This window comes from Helianthus annuus, chromosome 14 (genome assembly GCF_002127325.2).
Source record: "Helianthus annuus cultivar XRQ/B chromosome 14, HanXRQr2.0-SUNRISE, whole genome shotgun sequence".
Taxonomy (NCBI): domain Eukaryota; kingdom Viridiplantae; phylum Streptophyta; class Magnoliopsida; order Asterales; family Asteraceae; genus Helianthus; species Helianthus annuus.
The window spans coordinates 110,538,397-110,560,751 of NC_035446.2; the positions used below are offsets into that span (position 1 = coordinate 110,538,397).

The 22,355-nt window shown below is 35.3% G+C and overlaps 1 protein-coding gene across 1 annotated transcript; it reads right to left on the reverse strand.

Annotated features, from left to right (window-relative positions):
* Positions 1 to 5,981: 5,981 nt before the first annotated feature.
* LOC110907111 lies at positions 5,982 to 6,401 on the reverse strand. The gene has a single exon (XM_022152141.1). The coding sequence runs from the start codon at positions 6,399 to 6,401 to the stop codon at positions 5,982 to 5,984; it is 420 nt and encodes a 139-aa protein (XP_022007833.1).
* Between the last annotated feature and the right edge of the window lie 15,954 nt (positions 6,402 to 22,355).

The window sequence follows — 22,355 nt, forward strand, 5'->3', positions numbered from 1 at the left end:
AAAAATCAATTGGCAGGATTCATTCCGTATCTCCATCTTTAGGTGAAGCGTATTTCTTGAGAATTCTTCTTAACAAGGTTAGAGGACCAACATCGTTTGACGACATTAAAACAGTTAATGGTAAAGTTTACGATACATACAGAGATGCTTGCTACGCACTTGGTCTTTTAGATGATGATTCAGAATATGTAGAGGCAATAAAAGAAGCAAATTTAACTGGAAGCGCTTCATACATTCGGAATTTATTTTCTACGATGTTGTTATCCGGTAGTCTTTCTAGACCTGAGGTTGTTTGGGAAAGTTCGTGGAGATACATGGCGGACGATTTTGTTTACAGATTAGCAAAATACCATCGAGTTACAGGTACGTTTTGTTTACACTGAAATTTATTACTTATATTTTTTGAAAAAAATAATTTGATGTGTTCATCATTATTTAAGTTATTTTATCTTATTATGATGAAATGGTTTCCATATTCATAAGATGAATTTTTTTTCTTTCTTATTTCGTAGCGTTATCAATTCCGGATCACCAACTGAAGAACTATGTCTTGGTCGAAATTGAAAAGTTTTTATTGCGAAATAATTCTTCTTTGCGAAGATTTGAATCAATGCCATATCCAGATATGTCGTCTTCTGGTATTTCCGATTGTCGTTTGATATACGAGGAGCAGGCATATGATACAACATACCTTGGAAATCTGTACGATAGTCAGTTGACAATGTTAACTGATGAACAACGCTCTGTTTTTGAGGAGATTATGGCAGCAGTAAACAGTGATAACGGTCGGATTTTTTTCCTTTATGGCTATGGCGGAACAGGTAAAACATTTCTATGGAAGACATTGTCCGCTGCAATTAGATCAAGAGGTCAAATCGTCTTAAATGTGGCTTCAAGTGGAATTGCATCGTTGTTGTTAGATGGTGGCAGGACTGCACATTCCAGGTTTAGCATACCGTTGAATCTTACTGAAGATTCCGTATGCAATATAAAACTAGAAAGTGATCTGTCTAAATTACTTCATGAGACTAAATTGATAATTTGGGATGAAGCACCTATGGTTCACAAACATGCATTTGAAGCGCTCGACAGAACAATGAATGACGTTTTCAACATTGACACAACTCTCAATTCTGAAATCCGATTTGGAGGTAAGGTTATTGTTTTTGGAGGGGATTTTAGACAAATATTACCTGTTGTTCCAAATGGTGGCAGACAAGAGATTGTTAATGCCTCCTTATGTTCGTCTTATTTGTGGAGTAAATGTAAATTGCTAAGACTAACTAGAAACATGAGGTTAACGGTTGGAAGATCTACGGCTGATGTTGATGAAATAAATAGTTTTGGCAAATGGCTTTTGGATTTGGGTGAGGGTAACGTTGGTGGTCCAAATGATGGAGAAGCAACTATTGAAATACCAAGAGATCTTTTGATTACTGATCCATCTGATCCAATTGGAAGTTTAATTGATTTTGTTTATCCATCAATCTTGGAAAACGTAGACGCCCATAACTATTTTAGTGACCGGGCCATACTTGCACCTAAAAATGAAGTTGTTCATGAGATTAATGACAGGTTGCTAGCAATGTTTCCTGGTGAAGAAAAAGAGTATCTTAGCTCTGACAGTCTTTGTCCGTCTGAAGATGTAAATTCTACACAACAAAGACTTTACTCTCCGGATGTGCTCAATGGTCTTAAAATATCTGGCCTACCAAATCATAGGTTAGTCCTTAAACTTGGTGTTCCAGTCATGTTATTAAGAAATATTGATCAACGGAATGGATTGTGCAACGGTACAAGGCTACAAGTAAAGAAGCTGCACAACCGTGTAATAGAAGCAGAGATAATATCTGGTTCAAATATTGGTACTTGCACATATATCCCTCGATTAAACTTGATACCTTCTGATAAAAAGATTCCTTTCTCTTTTCAAAGAAGACAATTTCCACTGGCCGTATGTTTTGCAATGACCATCAACAAAAGTCAAGGTCAATCTCTTTCAAGAGTAGGTTTGTACCTCAAACAACCAGTCTTCTCTCATGGTCAGTTGTATGTTGCCTTATCAAGGGTGAAAACAAGAAATGGTGTCAAGATACTCATACTTAACAATAACGGAAAACCTACGGATAAAACAACTAATGTGGTGTATAAAGAGATATTCAACGAATTGTGATATATACATACTAAGTGTTAATAAAAAGTTATTACATGATCTGTTTAAATATGTGTATATATTCATAACATTTAATGTAAACAACTATTATTAATCCATATTATCTTTCATCAACCCGTGTAATACACGGGTCCTTAGGCTAGTCTCTTTATATGTGTCGGATTCACGTCTTAACAACATAAAAATTATATTTATTTTAGGAAAAAACAATAATCATCGGGATCAAGGGTGTATAATGACACAAAATCAAAATGATACTTAACTTATCGTAACTGAAAAGTGAGAACATATCAAAATTTGTACCGCATATATTTGTATAGTATCAATATCGTGCCCGTTTGAAACCCATTCGGCCCCTAATCTTCCGTTTGAACACTGAACTAAAGACATATTGAACGAAACCTTTTTTTTGGTTGTTTGGGATTGCTTATGAAAACTTGCATGACGTCTATGTCATTATGTTGTTCTTAGAATTAGTACAATAAAATGATAGAAGCCAAAATCTTGGTACCATTTATTATCTATTATATATAATAAATGAAAAAAAATATGGGACACGTGTCGCAATATTAGGGCTTCTTAGATGTGGTTTTTGGCGGGAAATTGGATGGGTTGACACGGGATCCGTATTATGTTTTTTTGACCCGTACGCATATAAGTTTCTTTTGGGGGTGTTTGGGTTAGCTTATTTTGGAGCAACTTATGACTTATTAACTTATAAAAGTTAATAAGTTGTTTTTTGAGTGTTTGGGTTAGCTTATTTTAGAGGGTTTTGTGTGTTTGAGAAGTCATTTTTGAGAAGTTAGAATTTCTAACTTCTCACTTATGACTTATATAAGTTAATAAGTCATTTTGAGAAAAAAGCCCAAACACCCCCTTTGTTATCTCCTTCCTGTACTCATTTTCTCTTCTCATGTACGCTTCTTTAACAAAACCCTAGATTTCCATTTGTTCATCCTTCTTCTCCTTCAAACTCTATAATCCATCAACCTCTGCAATCGAATCGATTCAACCATCAGGTACACCTTTATTATTGCTCATGTTTTCACGATTTATAACCATACTCTTTTGAACCCTAATTTTCTATCGAAGCCATTCTCTTCAAGGTGCGTTTTGGTTCCGATAATCGACGCATCCACATTAGAGATTCTGCTTTTGTGCTCTACGATTATCTTCAAGGTATGTTTCTGGCTCCATTAATCAACATTGATTTAAACTAAACTTTCGGCATTTTGTTCTTTTGCTTTTCATGTTGATTATATAAAATCCACCAAACATTGATGTTTCTACCACTGAAGCAACCGTGATTTGCAGCCACGCCTGATCCTTCATTCAGTGGCTAGGGTTCCACCATGAACCAGTGATAGCGTCGATGTATTCATCAGAGTCGATAGTGCCTGTTGATTTTTATTTTGTTTTTCCAAAATCTCTCTACTCATGGCTGTGAATTCGATCTGTATTCTGAACTTTCTAACTGATTTGTGGTGGAACTGGATAGTGTCAGTGACTCAGATGAACAATTGAATGCTATCTTCAATCCCGATCTCAAGCCTTCATTCAAGCTTTCTTCTGTCACGATCTGGTATTGATTTAATTTGGGTTTCTTATGATTTTAATTTTTATGTTTTTGTTTGCAGGGTATTTGGGACACCGGTGATGGGCAATGTGTGGTGATGATTCAATATCACTAAATCTCTATAGTGTCGTCTTAATTTCATATTGGACATTGCTAATTTAATCTCATTTTCACGTCGGTATCGCTAATTTTATCTTAATTTTACATTGGGTATTATTAATTTGATTTAAATTTCACTTGGGTATTGCTAATTTGATTATTTAATTGGGTTCACGGTTACAACTCTCTATAATTTTGATTGGTGATATAGTGACTTCCTCATGCCTTTATTAGTACTCACCAATCTTTGTTCAGGAACAACCTGTATTCAGAATTCATCATGTCTCCTTTTCTACTTGGCTATCCAAAACCTACCGGATGGAGTTTGAACTAAAAGTCAGGTATCCATCTTTCAGATTCAATCTTGTTTGTGTTAATTGCTTAATGACATGAATTCATTTTTCTTATTTTTAATCTTTGTTTGGTTGAGAAAAAACTGAATTTCCATCTCATAATGGAATTGATAAACATATAATCTTACATCTAAATGAGCAGGTTTGCGTTGAAGACTTGAAGACGACATTGTTGCCTCATTGGATCAAGAAGAATGAACAGGGTAAGGTGGATTTGGTAATTCTTTTGCGCCAAATAGTATTATTTGGTTAATCCACTTTCACATCGACGAATATGCATAAGTATTATGTATTTTCAGTCTTGTGGTGGCGAGATTTAATTTATCATATAACTTTTAATTTTTGTTTTTTGGTAGGTCTTTAATCCCTTTAGCCAGTGGATGCAAGAAAAGTATTTTTGGTATGTTCAGGTTAAAACTGGTATGGGTATGGGTCATGGCGGGTCGAGACGGTTATCGGTACTGGTCAAAGGTGGGTTGTTTTTATAAAAGATCATTTTGGTTTGTGTAAGAAACGGGTTTGTTGAATTGGATATGGTTAAAAGACTCAAAACAGGTTGTTTTTAAAAAAACAAATTACTAAAAGTAATAATAACTATATCTATAATATCGAAATGAGCGAAATGGGTCCAGTTGCATGGCCGGTCGAAACGAGACGATCATGTTACCATATTGTTATACTAGGCCAAACATTCTTTTCCTTATTATTATTACTATATTTTTTAACTCTTGAGTTGTATGGGAATGGACTGCAGGATCCGATCCTACCTTATTATATTTTTTAACTCTTGAGTTGTATGGGAAACTCCTCACAACTGGAGGGTGCATGATTGTTAGCATGAAGTACAACTCCCAAATCCTACCCATCATTTTTATTTTTTTATAAAATGGTATAGTTAGGCTAAACTTCCATTGGGCTCGATAACCAGCTGGTACATGCAAGTGTTGAGTGAGTGTTGAAGGGGCCTAAACCAACACTAGGGAAGGTAAACTTTTGGGTTTGGCGTTTGCTTTTGGGTCGGGTTCCAACTGCGAAGGCACTTGCAAGGAGGAATGTCATTTTGAGCTATACTCTTGTAAAGTGTGATGAAAATGTTGAATCTACAAAGCATATTTGGTCAAGGGTTCGAGGCTCTGGTTATGGCCTTTTTATTTTTATTAATGTTATAGGCTAAAAAATGTTTGGAATGCTATTATAATGAGGTTTAAAAAGGATATTATAATGGAATTAATAAGTATGATCCTGGAGGATAGTAATTTTTGCTGGGATTCTAGGAGGACAGTAGAATGAGGAACTAATCATAAATCATGAAACTAATAACTTATCACTGTAGGTTGTTGGTTGTAGTGGTTCTACATTGTTGGTGCCATTGTAAAGGGGGCCATACATTGCTCAATTTTTGGTGGATTTTATGTAATTAATAGCTGAACCTCATTATTAGAAAAAAAAAGTATTGTTTTGTGTTGTCTTATTGTAGTCATGGCTTTTGGTTGGTGTTAATTGTATATTAAAAGACTATTTTTATACTTTTGTTGGTTCTTTTTGTAAAAGAGACTCGATTTACTCAAAAAAAAAAAAAAGGTTTTGGCATTTGATCTACAAAGGAGGGACTCGACTATCTTTAAATTATATTTCCACTTGTCACTAATTTATGTAACATGGCACTTTGTTTGTATTTTATTTTATTTACACACTTAATGTTTATTTAAATAATTTTCTCCAACCCGGGAAGAAGTCCCGGGTGATAACCTAGTTTCAACATAAAAAAAGAAAATAACATCTACCAGTGATCCTTTTTAATCCAATGTTTCTTGTTGTCATAAAACCAAAAACCATCGGTTCTTGCCTCCCACGTACAATCTTTAACAAAGCCCCCAACACAATGACTAATCAAACCATCATCGAAAACATAAACCATTTTTTCTCTTGATTGCCATTTGAAACGGCAGTCGTATAAACTATTGGTAGCTACAACAAGTTTAATTTTCTGGCCCGGTTGAAGCGTATAATCATCAAGAAGATCATCTAGAGCTTCACACCAAAATTTGAGATCTTTAAGATCTTTGTCTATGATGTGGAGGACATGCTTCCAGCTAGCTACCGGAGTAGATGGCGAAGGCGGTGGTGGCGGACTGGCCAAGCAACACGGTGGTGCCACAAGGAAAAGTAACAAAGCTAGGCATCTCATGGCCTTGTCCATTTTTTTATACCGTTTGAAACTTTGATGTTGGTTATATGGTTATATATAGGAAAAAGTCTAGGGTGCTAACTAAACATATACGAATGAATTTCTCTCACCTCTTAAAATATTGATTAATTGCTACAGACAAAATTTTAAATTTATATTTAAATATTTTTTAACACGTTATATCAATAGGGTAGGGTTCCAGCGTGAACAACCTTCTAAGAGTGAACTGCGTGAACAGATATGGACCCTTGATTTCCTTTTTAGTTGTTAAGGGTAGGATTGTAATTACATAAAAAATTAGATTTAAATCATTATTTTAATAATTGAATTAAGTTACATCTTTCCTAATTTAAATTCATTATCCACATTATGTTTATTTATTAATAAGATAATTATCGAAACAAAAAACAAATCACCAAATTTCAATTTTAATTTTTATTTCAGATTTCATCAACAGAATTCAAATTTTGATTTTTAAGATCCACGTAACCTTCGTATTTCAACGATATACACATGTGTATATGGATATAAATAGAACAGTACACATGTGTACTCAACATCGTACATATGTGTAGAGTAATTCACAGGTGTACATCAATATTCAATACAAAAAGAATTCTGAGATATCACAAAAACAGACGATATACACATGTGTACATCGCATTAAAAAGAGGGCAAAATCAGAATACACATGTGTACATCGCATTTAAACAAATAATTATTTTAGTAATTAAATTAAGTTACATCTCTCCTAATCCTTGATTTGATTTGTGAGAGATTTATGCAATCAATTTAAGAGGATAATTGATTACATGATTTGTGAGAGATTTATGCAATCAATTTAAGATTAAAATTACACATATACCCTTTTTGTATTTAATTAAATGAAAAAAATTAACCAAATAATTACCATCTTGCCACTCACTTTAATCTCAAGATCATAAAAATTAAGGGCCCAAATCAGTTCACGCAGTTCACTCTTGGGATTTTGTTCACGTTTGAACCTAATCCTATACCAATAACTCTAAATTATTTCCCTTTTGCACACTTTTGCCCATGTTTGAACTAAGACATCCTCATTCCTTTTAAAAGTCATGTGCCTCTACCAATAAAGATCAGATGTCTAAACATATCTCCTATCTAAAAGAAAACATTGACCAATAGGGTGGTGGTCCATCGGCAAACGCAAAACCTTTAAACACCTTAGGAGAGGGAGATCTTGGGTTGAAGTCCTATAGACAAGTATATGTAACTTAAAAACTGTAGAATTACAAGTTCACACATTTATTTATCGTGACATTATTGCAAAATTACAATGTGTAATTAAAAATAATAAAATTGAGACCACTGGATTAATGATTATAATGTTATAATATGTACACAAAAAATAGACGTTATAAATTGCATACTTATGTTATAATATAAGCGGTTACATGATTTTCATATAATTCAATAAAATTCATCAATTCATTAACAAAAATGATAAATTTTGAGTAAATTTTGAGCAATAACATTTTAGATATACATTATTTAGGGTCATAAATGTATAACCTTTTTTAATTTTAATTTTTAGCTGTTTAGATGTATGAGAACGTTACAATTCGATCTTTATTTAATTATGTTATAGATTCGGTTCTTTTTTATGCAAATACGTTTATTAAAAATTGATATAAACAATTTATTACCATATGTCTTTTCTTTTTTATTTTGGTTTTCAAAAGTATAAATATAATAAAAATAGATTCTTGAACCTTGATATTTAAAATAATATAATAATAAAATAAATAAGATAATATGAAATTCTTGTTACTGTTCATTAGCTTTCAAATTTAATACATAGATAATTGAGACCACTGGATTAATGATTATAATGTTACAATATGTACAGTAACAATAGACGTTATAAATTGCATACTTATGTTATAATATAAGCGGTTACATGGTTTTCATATAATTCAATAAAATTCATCAATGCATCAACAAAAATGATGAATTTTGAGCAATAACATTTTAGATATACATTATTTATGGTCTTAAATGTATAACCTTTATTAATTTTAAATTTTAGCCGTTTAGATGTATGAGAACGTTACAATTCGATCTTTATTTAATTATGTTATAGATTCGGTTCTTTTTTATGCAAATACGTTTATTCAAAAATGGATATAAACAATTTATTACCATATGTCTTTTCTTTTTTATTTTGGTTTTCAAAAGTATAAACATAATAAAAATAGATTCTTGAACCTTGATATTTAAAATAATATAATAATAAAATAAATAAAATAATATGAAATTCTTGTTACTATTCATTAGCTTTGAAATTTAATATATAGTAATAATAATAATAATAGTAATATAGATAATAATTTTTAGCTGTTTAGATGTATGAGAACGTTACAATTCGATCTTTATTTAATTATGTTATAGATTCAGTTCTTTTTTATGCAAATACGTTTATTCAAAAATTGATATAAACAATTTATTACCATATGTCTTTCCTCTTTTATTTTGGTTTTCAATGTATAAATATAATAAAAATAGATTCTTGACCTTGATATTTAAAATAATATAAAAATAAAATAAATAAAATAACATGAAATTCTTATTACTATTCATTATCTTTAAAATTTAATATATAGATAAAGATAATAATATATAGATAATAATTACTAAAAATCCAATATAATAGTGCTTGGGTTAGCTTTCTAAAACAATTTATCAACTTACTGTATAATTGATCTATTGAAGTCCAATAAGTTTACCCAAACACTAATCAATAAGTGTTTCTTAGCTCTTGAAAGAATAAACTCCATCGTAGTATATAGTTTTTATATAATACACAAATTATATATATATAGTTTTTGAAGGATGATAAATAGTAATTTCAATTTTAAAATAATATAATAGCTTTTAAATATTTTATTATATTAATATATTTTTTAATATTTATTTTTAACTTTTAATATATTTTAATTTTTTTATTTACTTTTAGCTTTTTTAACGTATTTTTATTTTTCCTTTTCTAAAACCATATTTTCTTTATCATTTATTTTGTTTTCTATAATATTTGCTTCTTTTTTTTTTTTGAATTTACCTTTATTTTATCAATTAATTTGATATTTCTTTAATAAATTATGTTCGTTAATTTTTTTTCTAAAAATTAAGTACGTAGTTGAGCTTACTTTTTACCCTCGATTAATATAAGTTTTATTAAAAACGAATTTATATTCAAAAATAAAGTATTTATTTGCTATCGTAAAATGATACAATGATAAACTGAATCGATTCTAACGGTTTGATTTTCTAAACAACATTCTACATTTTCAAATAACGTTTGTTTTACATTATCGTTTGCTGCGTTTCGCCACAACGCGCGACTGAAAAAAACCTGGTTATATTTAATAGCTAACACAAAAACCCTTCTGTTTACATATCCATTTGTTTTGGCTTAAGGCATGGCCAAAACCAAGGAGAAAGTGATTTCAAATGTAGTTCTTTTTGTCTTAATTTTCTTAACCTATATTAAGTCACTTTATTTCAACATACTACACCCTTTTTATGAGGTGAGTGTGGATACCTTTCATGCTTATGTGGCACTACACTATCTCTTAGTAGGCATCACTTTTCATTCACATTCACATCCAGATCACATCACGGTAGTGTTTATTTTTAGAAGAACTTTCATTAAAAAAGCTCTGCCCCACCTCTTTGTCGCGCAGACCTGACCTTAGGTCTTCTATCAACTTCAAACCTCTTCTAACTTCTCCGTCTTTCAAAACATCCAGATCTTCAAAAGCTCAAAACCCTAGCACCCACTCCACTTCTCCAGCCGCCCTCCACCTTCGTCAGCCCTCAACCTCCGTCGCCCTCCACCTCCGCCGGCCCTCCACCTCCGCCGCCCCTGCACTCCAGCCGACACCCACCTCCATCGCGACTCCACTCCAGCCGACTCCCTCCACTCCGGCCGATACCCACCTTCTCCGCCGTCTTCTCCACCAATGCAGCCGACACTCATCTATACCACTTCAGCCGGCACTCATCAGGTATGTTTTAAGTTTTAATTTTTTTCAAAAAATTGTTCTTTGTTAATTTAATTTTGTTAATTTAATTCTGAATCGGTTGATTATTTTGTTAATTTAATTCTGAATTTTGTTTATAATTGTTAGTTTGTTTGTTTGATTAGTTGTTCAACTTGATGAATCAGTTGATTAAAATTGTATTATGTATGATTGTGTGAAATCAATAAATAAACAGTCTTCTTCTTGCAGACTGCAGAGGTTTGGTCCACCTCTTCAACTGCAGATGTCTGCAGATGTGGTCCGCAGACTGCAGACGTTTTACCTCTGAAAAAACAAACAGCACCCACCACTACCGATGATCTTAGAATATTTAACTAGTAATTAATTAAAAGGTAAATCACATTTTTCGTCATTTATGTTTGTATCGAATTGCAATGGATACCTTTTAACTTCAAATCTCATCTTAGACACCACACATGACCCGTCACACCAAATCACAGATCTGTAGAGAGAGAGGGGGGGGGGGAGAAAAAGAGTGGGAGAAGAGATAAGGTTTTATAATTTTGTAAACAATAAGGAAAATTACCAATCTACCATCATGTGCAATGCACATGCCATACTTAACTTAAACTTTTAACCTGATTAGTGTTCAAGGACGTAGGGTGTAATGTGTTTTCCAAATAAAGAATTGTCACTGTAGTTATTGAAGTTAAAGGACACCCATTGCAATCCGATACAAACATAAAAAACGAAAAATGTAATTTACCCTTAATTAAATAAAGGCTTCCGGTATTCTCACATCCTTAAATATTATTTTCGCACCTTTTCCACTTTATCTCTCTCTCTATTTATCTGTATATGTATACAGAGAGAGAAGGGATGTGTGAATATTAATTCACCAAATAAAAGATTCAGTGATAGGATCTTTACTCTCTCCTAGGGATGGCAATGGGTCGGGTTTGAGACGGATTTAGGTAATCCCAAACCCGGTTAGATAAGGTTGTCCCAAAACCGTCCCAAAACATGTCGGGTTTCTAACGGGTAAATACCTATCGGGTAAACCTGTTAATTAAAAAAAATTACCCGTTGGGCATATCCGACCCAAAACCCATCAGGTAACTACAAATCAGTTACATTTAATATAATCGCTAGAAATATATCAAATAACTAAAATGTATATGAAATAAAATATCATGTAAAAAAATGAATGTACCATATATATACATATTTAAAAATATAAAAAAAGTTATGTCGGGTAAACGGATACACAGTATCGGGTAATCGGGTATATCATCAAATCCCAAACCCAATTATCCGACCGCAAACCCGTCCCAAATGATCGGGTTTCGAGTTTACCTATCGGATTCGGGTTTGATTGCCATCCCTACTAGTCTCTCCATCTTAATGTCATATCGCAATCCGTCTTTCCATCTTGAAGTTCTATCTCTCTCTGCCCTTGAAGACACGGCTCTAGCCCCCCTCTCTCTCTCTCTTATCTTCTTAATAACTACTTTTTTTTATAAAAATAAATAAATTAACATGCATTTTGTACTCTAGTTAATGCTGTTCAAATCTGATTGTTGTTTGGCGTTTGTCCGGTACATGTCAACTTTCTTCACTTGATAACTTGATCAGTGCAAGGGGTTCCCACCAAATTGGTGGCATCTGATGGTGTTTACGATTAACACGGTAGTACTTAACAAAGTTTACCCTTGAGAGGCAAAATACATTATAGTATGTTGTATTTATTAATTATGAATCAGATTATCATTAATCCATGTGGCAATTTTAGTATAAAACCAACTGCGTACCTTCCTCATGTTTTATACAAGAAGTGTGATATCTATTTGATTTAATTAAAACTAGTTGTTGCCCCCAGCGTTGTGGGAGGGCGTAAAACCATCCTAAGTAGCAACCGAACGACGACCAAAACCAGGAAAACGTAAGATAAAAACACGAATTTCTAAAACCAAGTGGTTCATGTGGACGTAAAACGTAGATAAAGTGGAATTTAACAAAGTACTTAACAAGGTGATCATCAAACACGTGCTAAGTAGCAACCGAATGACAACCAAATTAAAGGAAAAAACGTAAAACGAAACTAACAAAAAATAAACTTTTGAGGCAAAATAATAAAAAAAAAACTAAGAATTTTACTATAAAATAATAAACCTTAAAGTTTACTATGAAAAAGAAGACAAAACACAAAATAATGAAAAAAAGGTCACGAATAATCCTAGTGTTATGAATTAGTATGTATAGATAATTTTCACCCCTTATATTAAAACATTTTTACAAGAATGGAGTTGATCCAAAAATTGTGTGAGACTTGTATTTGTAGCAAAGCATGTTAGTTAAAAGGTGTATAACTTAAAACACTCATAACTTATTATTAATATGAAGTTCGTAATACTAGTGGGTATGGGGGCCGGCTGAGGCCCGGCTAGGACCGGCGCCGGTCCTCCACACCGCCCCCCGGCCCGTTCCGGCTTGACCAGCAATCCACGAACGTTCTCGCCGGCCCACAATTTGAATTATATAGCCGTTAATAACGGCTAGTTTTTTTTTTAAAAAAAATTACCTTTTCACTTTAAATATATACCACTTTCATCCATTTTTATACCATTCTCATCCATTTCTCCCCATTCTTCTCCCATTCTCATCCATTTTTATAAAGACCACTCCCATTTTTTATACCAATCTTCTATAAAAAAATATTTTTCCATCTGTAACACCCCTAAAATTCCACCTGCGGAAACCCCGCGAGGCGTGTTACGCATCAGAGTTCGAGCCACCAATCACATTAAACCAATAATAAATATTTAAATAAGTCATGACATTAATTACTAAAATAAGATGTCAACATGTTATCAATTCTCAAAAGTTGTGTAGCGGAAGCATGTAGTCGTTTCATAATAATAATCAAAATCAATGCATTGTTTATAAGTGAATCCAAGAGTCTCGATCCATGACCACTCCAGCACTCCCAGATAGCAAGTCCATGTTCCAAACGTTAATGACCTACAAGCATGTAAACAAGTGTGTCAGACTACGCTGGTGAGTTCAAGGTTTTGTTAACGTGTTGAGTTACCAGATGTATGTTAATGCGATTCAATGTTGCGTTACGATGTTGCTCATGTTAGATACCCTAGGGAGTGTGCCCATGTGTATCCGGGGAGTGGGTACCCCTTAACGACTGATTGCTATGTTGCCATCGCTAGATACCCTAGGGAGTGTGCCCATATGTATCCGAGGAGTGTGCCACTAACAACCATAGCCATAACCAGATAATTAGTTCACGCCCGTCCTTACGGCCCGGTGTGAGGTTTCCCACCTAATAGCGCTATCAACTAATTACCCCATTGCCCTCCAGGCAATAACCAAAACCGATTAAGTTGTTTACCCAATGTTTCCCTTCCAAATGTTTACCAGTTGTCCCCAAACCACTGGGACGCATGCTTGAGAAAATGCATTGAACTCACCTGTGATTGCTCGGTATGTAAAGTTACTTGTTCCACATTAATCAACCCAATCCTAATGTGATTACCAAAGACAGTCAGTTTTGTATATACATGTATTACGTATTCCACATTCACAAGTAGTGTGCACATATCATCATTTGAATTATAACAGTCGTTCATGACATCCAGCAGTAACATATGCTATACTATCACATAATTATCGCATTGTACTCCATGCAACTCATCCAGTAACACATATCAGGTGTTTCGCATGTTCACAGATTCATATTACAAGCTTCACATTTCAAGACATATGAACTAAGATGCAAGTCTATATACACGTATCACATAACAGTCCAACCATAATAAACATTGAGTGGTGCGGCCCAGGCGTCCAGGCCCACATGTCTTGTGCGACCCGAATGCGTCCAGGCCCACATGTCTTGTGCGACCCGAATACCCTTGTGCGATCCAGTAGTGTCTAAGGCCCAGTTAACTACCAGCCCAAGACTTGTGCGACTAGTCTTTATGTTGTACGATCCACTAGCCCAGCCCAAATATGCACCCGGCCCAACAGTTAACAAATAGCTCAACTTGTGCGATCCAACAGTTCATGTGCGACTGAGGATCTCTTGTGCGGCTGAACTTATTGTGCGATCAGATCAGATATGGTACGATCTGATCTTATGCGACTAAGAGTCTTGTGCGATTGGATTCGTGTGTTCATTCTTGTGCGATCGACCAACTTGTGTGATTGGTTTTAATTTCCGAATTCTATGCAATCGGTTACAATAATTGAATGATTTCCAAATTTACCATAAACAATCAATCACAATTAACAGTTTCCATCTAGACCCTAAATCGATCAATCAAGTATATTTCAATCAACTTCTCATGAACTCTAATCAAACCATCCGTGAACAACTTAAACATTCAAACTATCCGATTTATATGAACCTGTAGCCGATCAACATAACTCGATTTACTAGCACATCATCAAGCTAACAATCCGAATCTGATCATAGTATGAATCCCGATTAACACAAACATATAATCGATTAACAAGCATACGGTTTTCAATTACCTTAACACAATTCAAACAACTTATATCCAATCGATTACTTGCAAGACATCCCATTACATATATATAAAACATCATGATCTATCATACAAGCAACCCTAGTCATAAGATCGAACATGTAATCATACATAATTTACAAACATATATCGTAAAGCACTAACCGATTAGCAAGCTTCGAACAAGAATAATCTGAATCAAGAAAGCTTCGAAGAGATGGGTGTTTGGCTGCCTTCGGTTCGTGAGAGAGAGGAAGAGATATTAACTAGGGTTTGTGTGTGTAAAGTGTATTTGGTAACAAATGAGATACTGTTACAGTTTCCTAATGTTAATCGAGTAACAAGATGGGCCGAACCCAACTTGGCTGTCCATTCGGTTCAATGTGGAGTCCATAAGGACTTTGTGCGATCGGCCCAATTAGACTTGTGCAACCGGGTGAAGATTGTGCGAGTACAATTCATATACATATAGCACACATGAAGATTGTGCGAGTACAATTCATATACATATAGCACACATGATCATATAACATATCTAACCTTACAACACATATCACATAACGACATATCATGCATTCAACAATCATATCATTCACAAGATCATTCAAGTTCACAAAGCCACATATCGTGCAGATACATCACATCAAGGTACGAGTTGTCACATACATACATTACATAACACAAAGCACGTAATTATAACATTCAATAATCATAATAGTTCATATAAACACGTGTCGATACACAAAGTAGGTTCGAATTACGAGTTGTCACACCATCCACAATGGCATCTAATTCTTGGTGGTCGTCGTCTTCTTCGGACGAAAAGGAGATGTTTTTCGCAAACGCTGTGGTAAAGGCGGCGCAGATTCTTTTGGAGGAGGAAGAGGAAGAGGAAGATAGCTCGTCTGAAAACGTTATTACCAGACGAATACGGATTAACAGAGACCGCGAAGGTTTGTCATTAATAAATTTTATATATTTTTATCTTTCCTCTTATTTATATATTTTTTACGATAGGAGCGCACGAGAAATTGGTGAACGATTATTTTTCGGATGCACCCCTTTACACTGCCGACATTTTCAAACGAAGGTTCTGAATGAGTCGCCGGTTATTCACACGGATTGCTGATGATTTGGCGGGGCTAGACCCGTTTTTCACGCAAGGACCCGATGCTCGAAATTATGAAGGGTTCACCATGTTACAAAAGTGTACTGCGGCCATTCGCCAACTGGCGTACGAGACAGTGGCCGACGCTTTGGACGAGTACTTATAGATGTCGGCAAGAACATATATGGAACAACGTAAACATTGGGGATGGTGACGGAGACGGAGACGAAGAGGAAGACGAGTAGTGTAATTTTTTATTTTTAGGAAATGTAATTTTTTTTTCGGAAATGTTTTTTTTTTAATTTTTAGGAAATGTAATTTTTTTATGTTATGAAATGAATTTATTTATGTTGTGTTATATTGTATTTTTTAATTTTTATAAAGTTTTTGTTAAGTTAATAAAAAAAACTTAGGAAATTATAAAATATTAAGGTGGGATAGCCCCATCCTCCACACCCCTCAAAAGTGAAGGAGGCCCATCCCCCACGAGCCGGTGATGTGGCGCCTACGTGGCGGCCCATCCTCGTGGGGATGGACCTCACCATACCCCTTAGTCTAAGTATACAAAAGTGTGAACATGACATTGTCACAAACTATCATAGGCGATATGCTCGTCTTTTAGACCCAAAATCCCTTATTGAGAGTCTTGGTTTTGACGGACTTTTCCCAGTTTTCATTATTTTGATTGTGAAACGCTTGAATCGTGAAGTTTGTTCGTTCACACACCTTATTTAGTCTTGATTATATGTTGTCAGCTAAAACTATATTTTCTTCTCTAAAAAGGGCGTTTTGTTTATGATGTAAGTTTTGGGTCTGTAAATAAAAGTCTCAAAAGGTGGTAAATATTTTGTCTCATATTGGTATGGGAACAAAGTGAGTGGTTGTCTATAAGGTAAAGTCTTTACTATTCCATTGTAGCTTAATGACATGTTTTACCACAAGTCCTACTCACGCGCATGTCCCATGGACACGTGTGTGCTCGCACATCCCGTGGACACGAATGCAGCTCCGAAAACCTGGGTCCGCGTGAGGCAGTTTTGGTAAATTGGATTTTAATAATCCGCTATTGAAGCACCGTTTTCGTCATTTAGATGTAAAACATGGATTTCCAAGTTACAAACCGATGGCTTTTGATCAGAACGATGATACAAGTCGATAAGTCATTTAGACTCGTATCCTCGTTCTGATCAAAAGCCGGAAAACATTGGTTTGTAATTTAGGAAAAAGAACTTAACTTCGTTTTGTTTTTTTAACGATGGACTATTTTACAAACAAAATGGAAGAGTTTGGATTATTGTGGGTAACTAACTGAGTTGAGATTATTATCGGCCAAAAAGAGCTAGTTCGGATTTAAAATCCAATTTACCTTTTTTTATTTTTAAATTACACTTTAAAGTGAATTATATGGTGTCTATTCAACGTTTTTAGTTTTCTTATATTCTATACTTATCTATTATCTATTATCTATTATCTATTATATATAATAAACATGAAAGATATGGGCTGACATGTCGCGTTATAAGAGCATCTAAATGTGGGTTTTGGCTCCAAAAATTCGGGTCCTTTTTTCTTTATATGGGCAGACACAGGATTCATATTATGACCCGAGTATTTAAATATTCTAAAACCCTAAATCTAAATCTGCATCTCATTCACCGCCGCTTCTCTTCTCTTTGTGACCTAAATTCTTCAGCCATTTCTTCTTCTCTCCCTTGAAATTAATCTACATCAGTTAGGATCACATCTCCACTTCTTCTAGCAAATGGATATCCGTATTCTCATAACGCTTCTTTTCTAAAACCCTAAATTTTTCCTTCTGGTTTACTCATCTCTAATCCTGGATACAAACCCTAATCTCTACTACGCCGTTTCATCAGATCATATAGCTTCTTCAACAATTGATATTCATTTCAATTCTTAATCTATCGTTTACTTCGTCAAATTGATGGGTAAGTCCACCAAACTGAAGTTAGTTTCTTAATTTTGATTTATTTTGTTAATTCATTTTTTGCGATGTTACAGTTTTGAAGAACAAGATATATCCCCACGCCTTCCTTGAACATCGTAACCCTAATCTTAAATTTGACACAATTTAAGATTATCTGATGCGATCATTCTACAGTTTTGACGGTTACTGCTTATTCATTGTTAGCGTAGGCTTCTGGTTTCGTAGATCTATCTATATGTATCTCCATCTTTGATTATTTGAGTAGATTAGGGCTTTCTTATCGTGTTCTGAAAATGTTATTTATGTGGCTGCAATCAAGTAATATTTACAGCTAAGGGTTTTTATTATTGCTTTCTTCCAGATTTGGGGTTTTTTTATTCATGTTATTACAGCTAATGTGACCAAAGTATTTACTTGGGTTTGAAAATGTTGTTTATAGTCTTTTTCCCTAATTTTGTAGTGTCATACTTTTTATGAAATTGATTGGCATATGATGATGCTGAATGTCACACCCCCAAAATACCACATGCGGGAACTCCGCGGGATGTGTGACGTACCAGGATTCGAGCCACCAATCACATTGAACCACGCATTGTATTTAAACAAAACATATCATTAATTGCCAATAGTAAATGTCAATCATAAGATTAAACCAAAAGAGTTGTGTAGCGGAAGCATATAGTAAATCGTTAAACAACTGTTTCATAATAAGTGTTCAAAACCAATGTATCAAATATATGTTTATCCAAGAGCCTCGATCCATGACCACTCCAGCACTCCCAGATAGCAAGTCCATGTCAAGAAATCTAACGACCTGCAAGCATGCAGACAAGTGTGTCAGACAACGCTGGTGAGTTCAAAGTTTAGTTAACGCGTTTAGTTACCAGATGTGTGTTACAACGGTTCAATGTTTAGTTTTGATGTTGTTATTACTCGATTACCGTATGTGGCGACTAGATGTGAATGCCCAACCCCAATGCCTCCATTTAGGCATTGGTCATGATGTCAAGGTATCAAACAACCTTGAATAGATGTAAGGGGTCTTATATGTACACGATGTGAATGCCCAACCCCAATGCCTCTAACTAGGCATTGGTCATGAAGTCCAGGTAATTAGTTCACGCCCGTCCTTTCGGCCCGGTGTGAGGGTGCCAAACCTAATAGCGCTATCAACTAAATACCTCGTTGCTTCTTCAGCAACACGGTAGATGTATGGGGTCTTACATGATTTATACTGTGTTCAATAACCAACATCCCAAATAAACAGTTTACCCAGTATTCCCTTTAGAAACGTTTACCAGATGTCCCAAACCACCGGGACGCATGCTTAGAAAAGTGCAGTGAACTCACCCTGGTTTGCTCGGCAAGATTATTTACTTGTTTAACAGTTTGGTTAACCACGCCCTAGCAGGGTTATCGATACAGTCAGTTACAACTAATTCATGTATTCAGGATTCACAACAAACATATATATATTGCTCACGTAACGCACCCATGTACTTCGAATCATAACAACTTATTCATCCAACTAGAGCAAACACACAATCGCTAGCATGTAACTGTTCAAACATGTCATATACATGCACACATCATCTACTATAACACATTTCAAGTCCAATTATCAAACGTGTACGGCCCAAATATAAGACGTGTGTGTCACAATTTCTAACCAATCTAAAGCATTCAAAGCCCAACTAAGATATATCATATGCGGCCCTGTGGATGTTGGGCCCGATAACATAAGTCCAGTCAAGTGGACCGGCCCAGTGCCACCCGCAACTGAGTGTTGCCTGAAGTAACAAAAGATGCAATTCATATGTTACTCCCTATTTCCTAAACAAGGTGCACACTAGTTCTTGGCCCATATGATTTTCGTAAACATGCAAGTTCACTTAAATACACAACATGCATTTAGATCGCAACCAATTTCGTATCACATGTATATTAATAGTTTGGCAGCCCATTACACTATTCGTGGTAATGTGCGGCCCAGCCGGTGTCGGGCCCAACCGATAGTGCATTCCTCTGCGCGGCCCAACACAAATGGTCCACGGATCCAACGTGCAGCCCAATTAAACTAACATGGCTGAATGTACTTCGCGACCCGATCATATCTATGTACGTCTAACTAGTTATGCATCCCGGTAAATGTGTAAGGCCCAATTAAATGTGCGACAGGTTCAGTCTAAAGGCCTGCTAAGGGAAGATGCGATTTGTTACACCTTGTCGTTAATTAAGCAATCAGTTTCATCATATCATTCGAAATTAAACCATAATAATTGTCTCGATTATTACAATGAGCACATGGTAACCACCAATCATGAGTTTCAATCATCATCCTCAAACAGTTTCATTCCCCTTAACTTCCGTGTAACATCCAGATATTTATAATCATAATTCTGCTCATGGTGATCATCAATATTTTATGTATGAGCAACCTTATATTATCGACATTAGGATCAATTCACAAGGTCCATTTTTTTATTACTTATTGTTTCAACATGTTCGATCAATAGTTTATTTCAATAACCTGATTAATAGTTCATGCTATAATGGTTACCTTATCATGACTCCATATGACCCTACTAACCTAAATGACCATGATCCAATCAAGTTAACACCATGTGCATACATTATCACGTAATTTACTTCATGTCTTACACTAGTCATATGCTAAATATCGGTTTCAATTATCCAGATTAATACAACCGTTGTTCTTATCAAGCACGGATCATTATGCAAGCAATACCAACACATGCACCACTAATTATTAACCTCAATCTTGATCGTACAGTTTCATGAATATCACAATACTTTGCATATAATCTAAAATAGTAAACAAGATTCGAATCATTAAAATTGTACTAACCAGGAGATGGGTTATGCTAAACACAAGCGATGAACTTCAAGGGAACACAGAACTTCGAGAGGTAGGCCGATCATGAGGGGAAAGAACAGGGCGCACTAGGGTTTTTTTTTTCTAAATGTTTTCCAAAACCATCCAATAATACGTACGCCTAGTTTCACATGTATACCTAACCCACGAAAGGGGTTGGGCTCATGTGGTTCGGCCTGATAGCAAGCATGGGCCGGAATAGGGTGAAGTGATGATTTAGAAGTGTGTGTGCGGTCCAATGACACTCGCAACTGGGCCGAAATAGTTTAAGGGTGATTACGGCCCAATTTTAACTACAAGACCCAATCAAAACCTAATTACACAATCAATTGCGCCCAATAACATTTACGTTTAACAAGTTTATCAAAATCACAAGCGTTTAACAAATTCACTAAAGCAAGGAGCGTGAGAGAGGAATAACGAGGAATCGGAATCACAAGACTGAAAGACACTAACCCTAACCCTGAAAGTTCGGGTTGTCACATCATCCCCAACTTGAAAGAAATTTCGTCCCGAAATTTGACAAGTAAGCACAGGGAAGTGAGATGATAAATCAAAATTGCTGTAGATTTTCCTCAGGTGCCACATCATCCCTAACTTGAAGAGGAATTTCGTCCCGAAATTCACCAGTTTTACCAGCATTAGATTGGTCATTAGGAAATCGTTGAGGATACTTGAGCTTCATTTGATCCTCGCGTTCCCACGTGAACTCCGGTCCACGTCTTGAGTTCCAACGAATTCTCACGTTCGGAGTTCGACTGTGCTAACGAATCTTGATGTCCTGTCCATGATTTCAGTAGATTCCCAATAACCGCAACTTGTCATCAACCCCATACTCTACCAAGGATATCACAATTCGAGTCATAAATGATATCATGCACGTTACCCAATTCGTCAGGTAACTCGAGTTTGTAGGTTACGCTACCGATTCTTCCCAGATTGTTGAATGGCCCATCATGACGTCAGTTAAGCTCGCCATGCTCCCCAAGCATTCCACACCCTCCTAGGGTGAGACTTTCAACACGATACGATCGCCTACTACGATCTTCCAGCGTTTCCCAAGTTTATCAGCTTTCCTGACGGTTACGCGTTGCCGCCAATCGAATCCCGATCCAAACAACCTTCCCAAGAGTTTCGAGTACCAGTCCTGGTCCAGTAATTAAGTTTTCAACCATCTCAGTCTAACAAGAAGGTTGGAATTATTGTCTATATAATGCCTTAATAGAGCTGTCTAGTTACCCAGGTGATAACTGCCGCAGTAATACTCAACCATAGGTAAGAGTCCTTCCAATTTGCACCAAAGCCAGTCACACACATGCTCGCAGCATGTCTTCGAGTGCCAAGAAAGTTCGTTTTCTTTGATCGTTTGCCCAACGGCGATGAGCAATGCTCTGGTCCTGACGTGAGCCAAGGGCATTGGGTATTGGGTATTGGGTATTGCCTGACATAGATCA

What these genes read in the sequence shown, in the direction of transcription:
- LOC110907111 (XM_022152141.1), bottom strand. Translation starts at nt 6,401, where the DNA reads ATGGACAAGGCCATGAGATGCCTAGCTTTGTTACTTTTCCTTGTGGCA.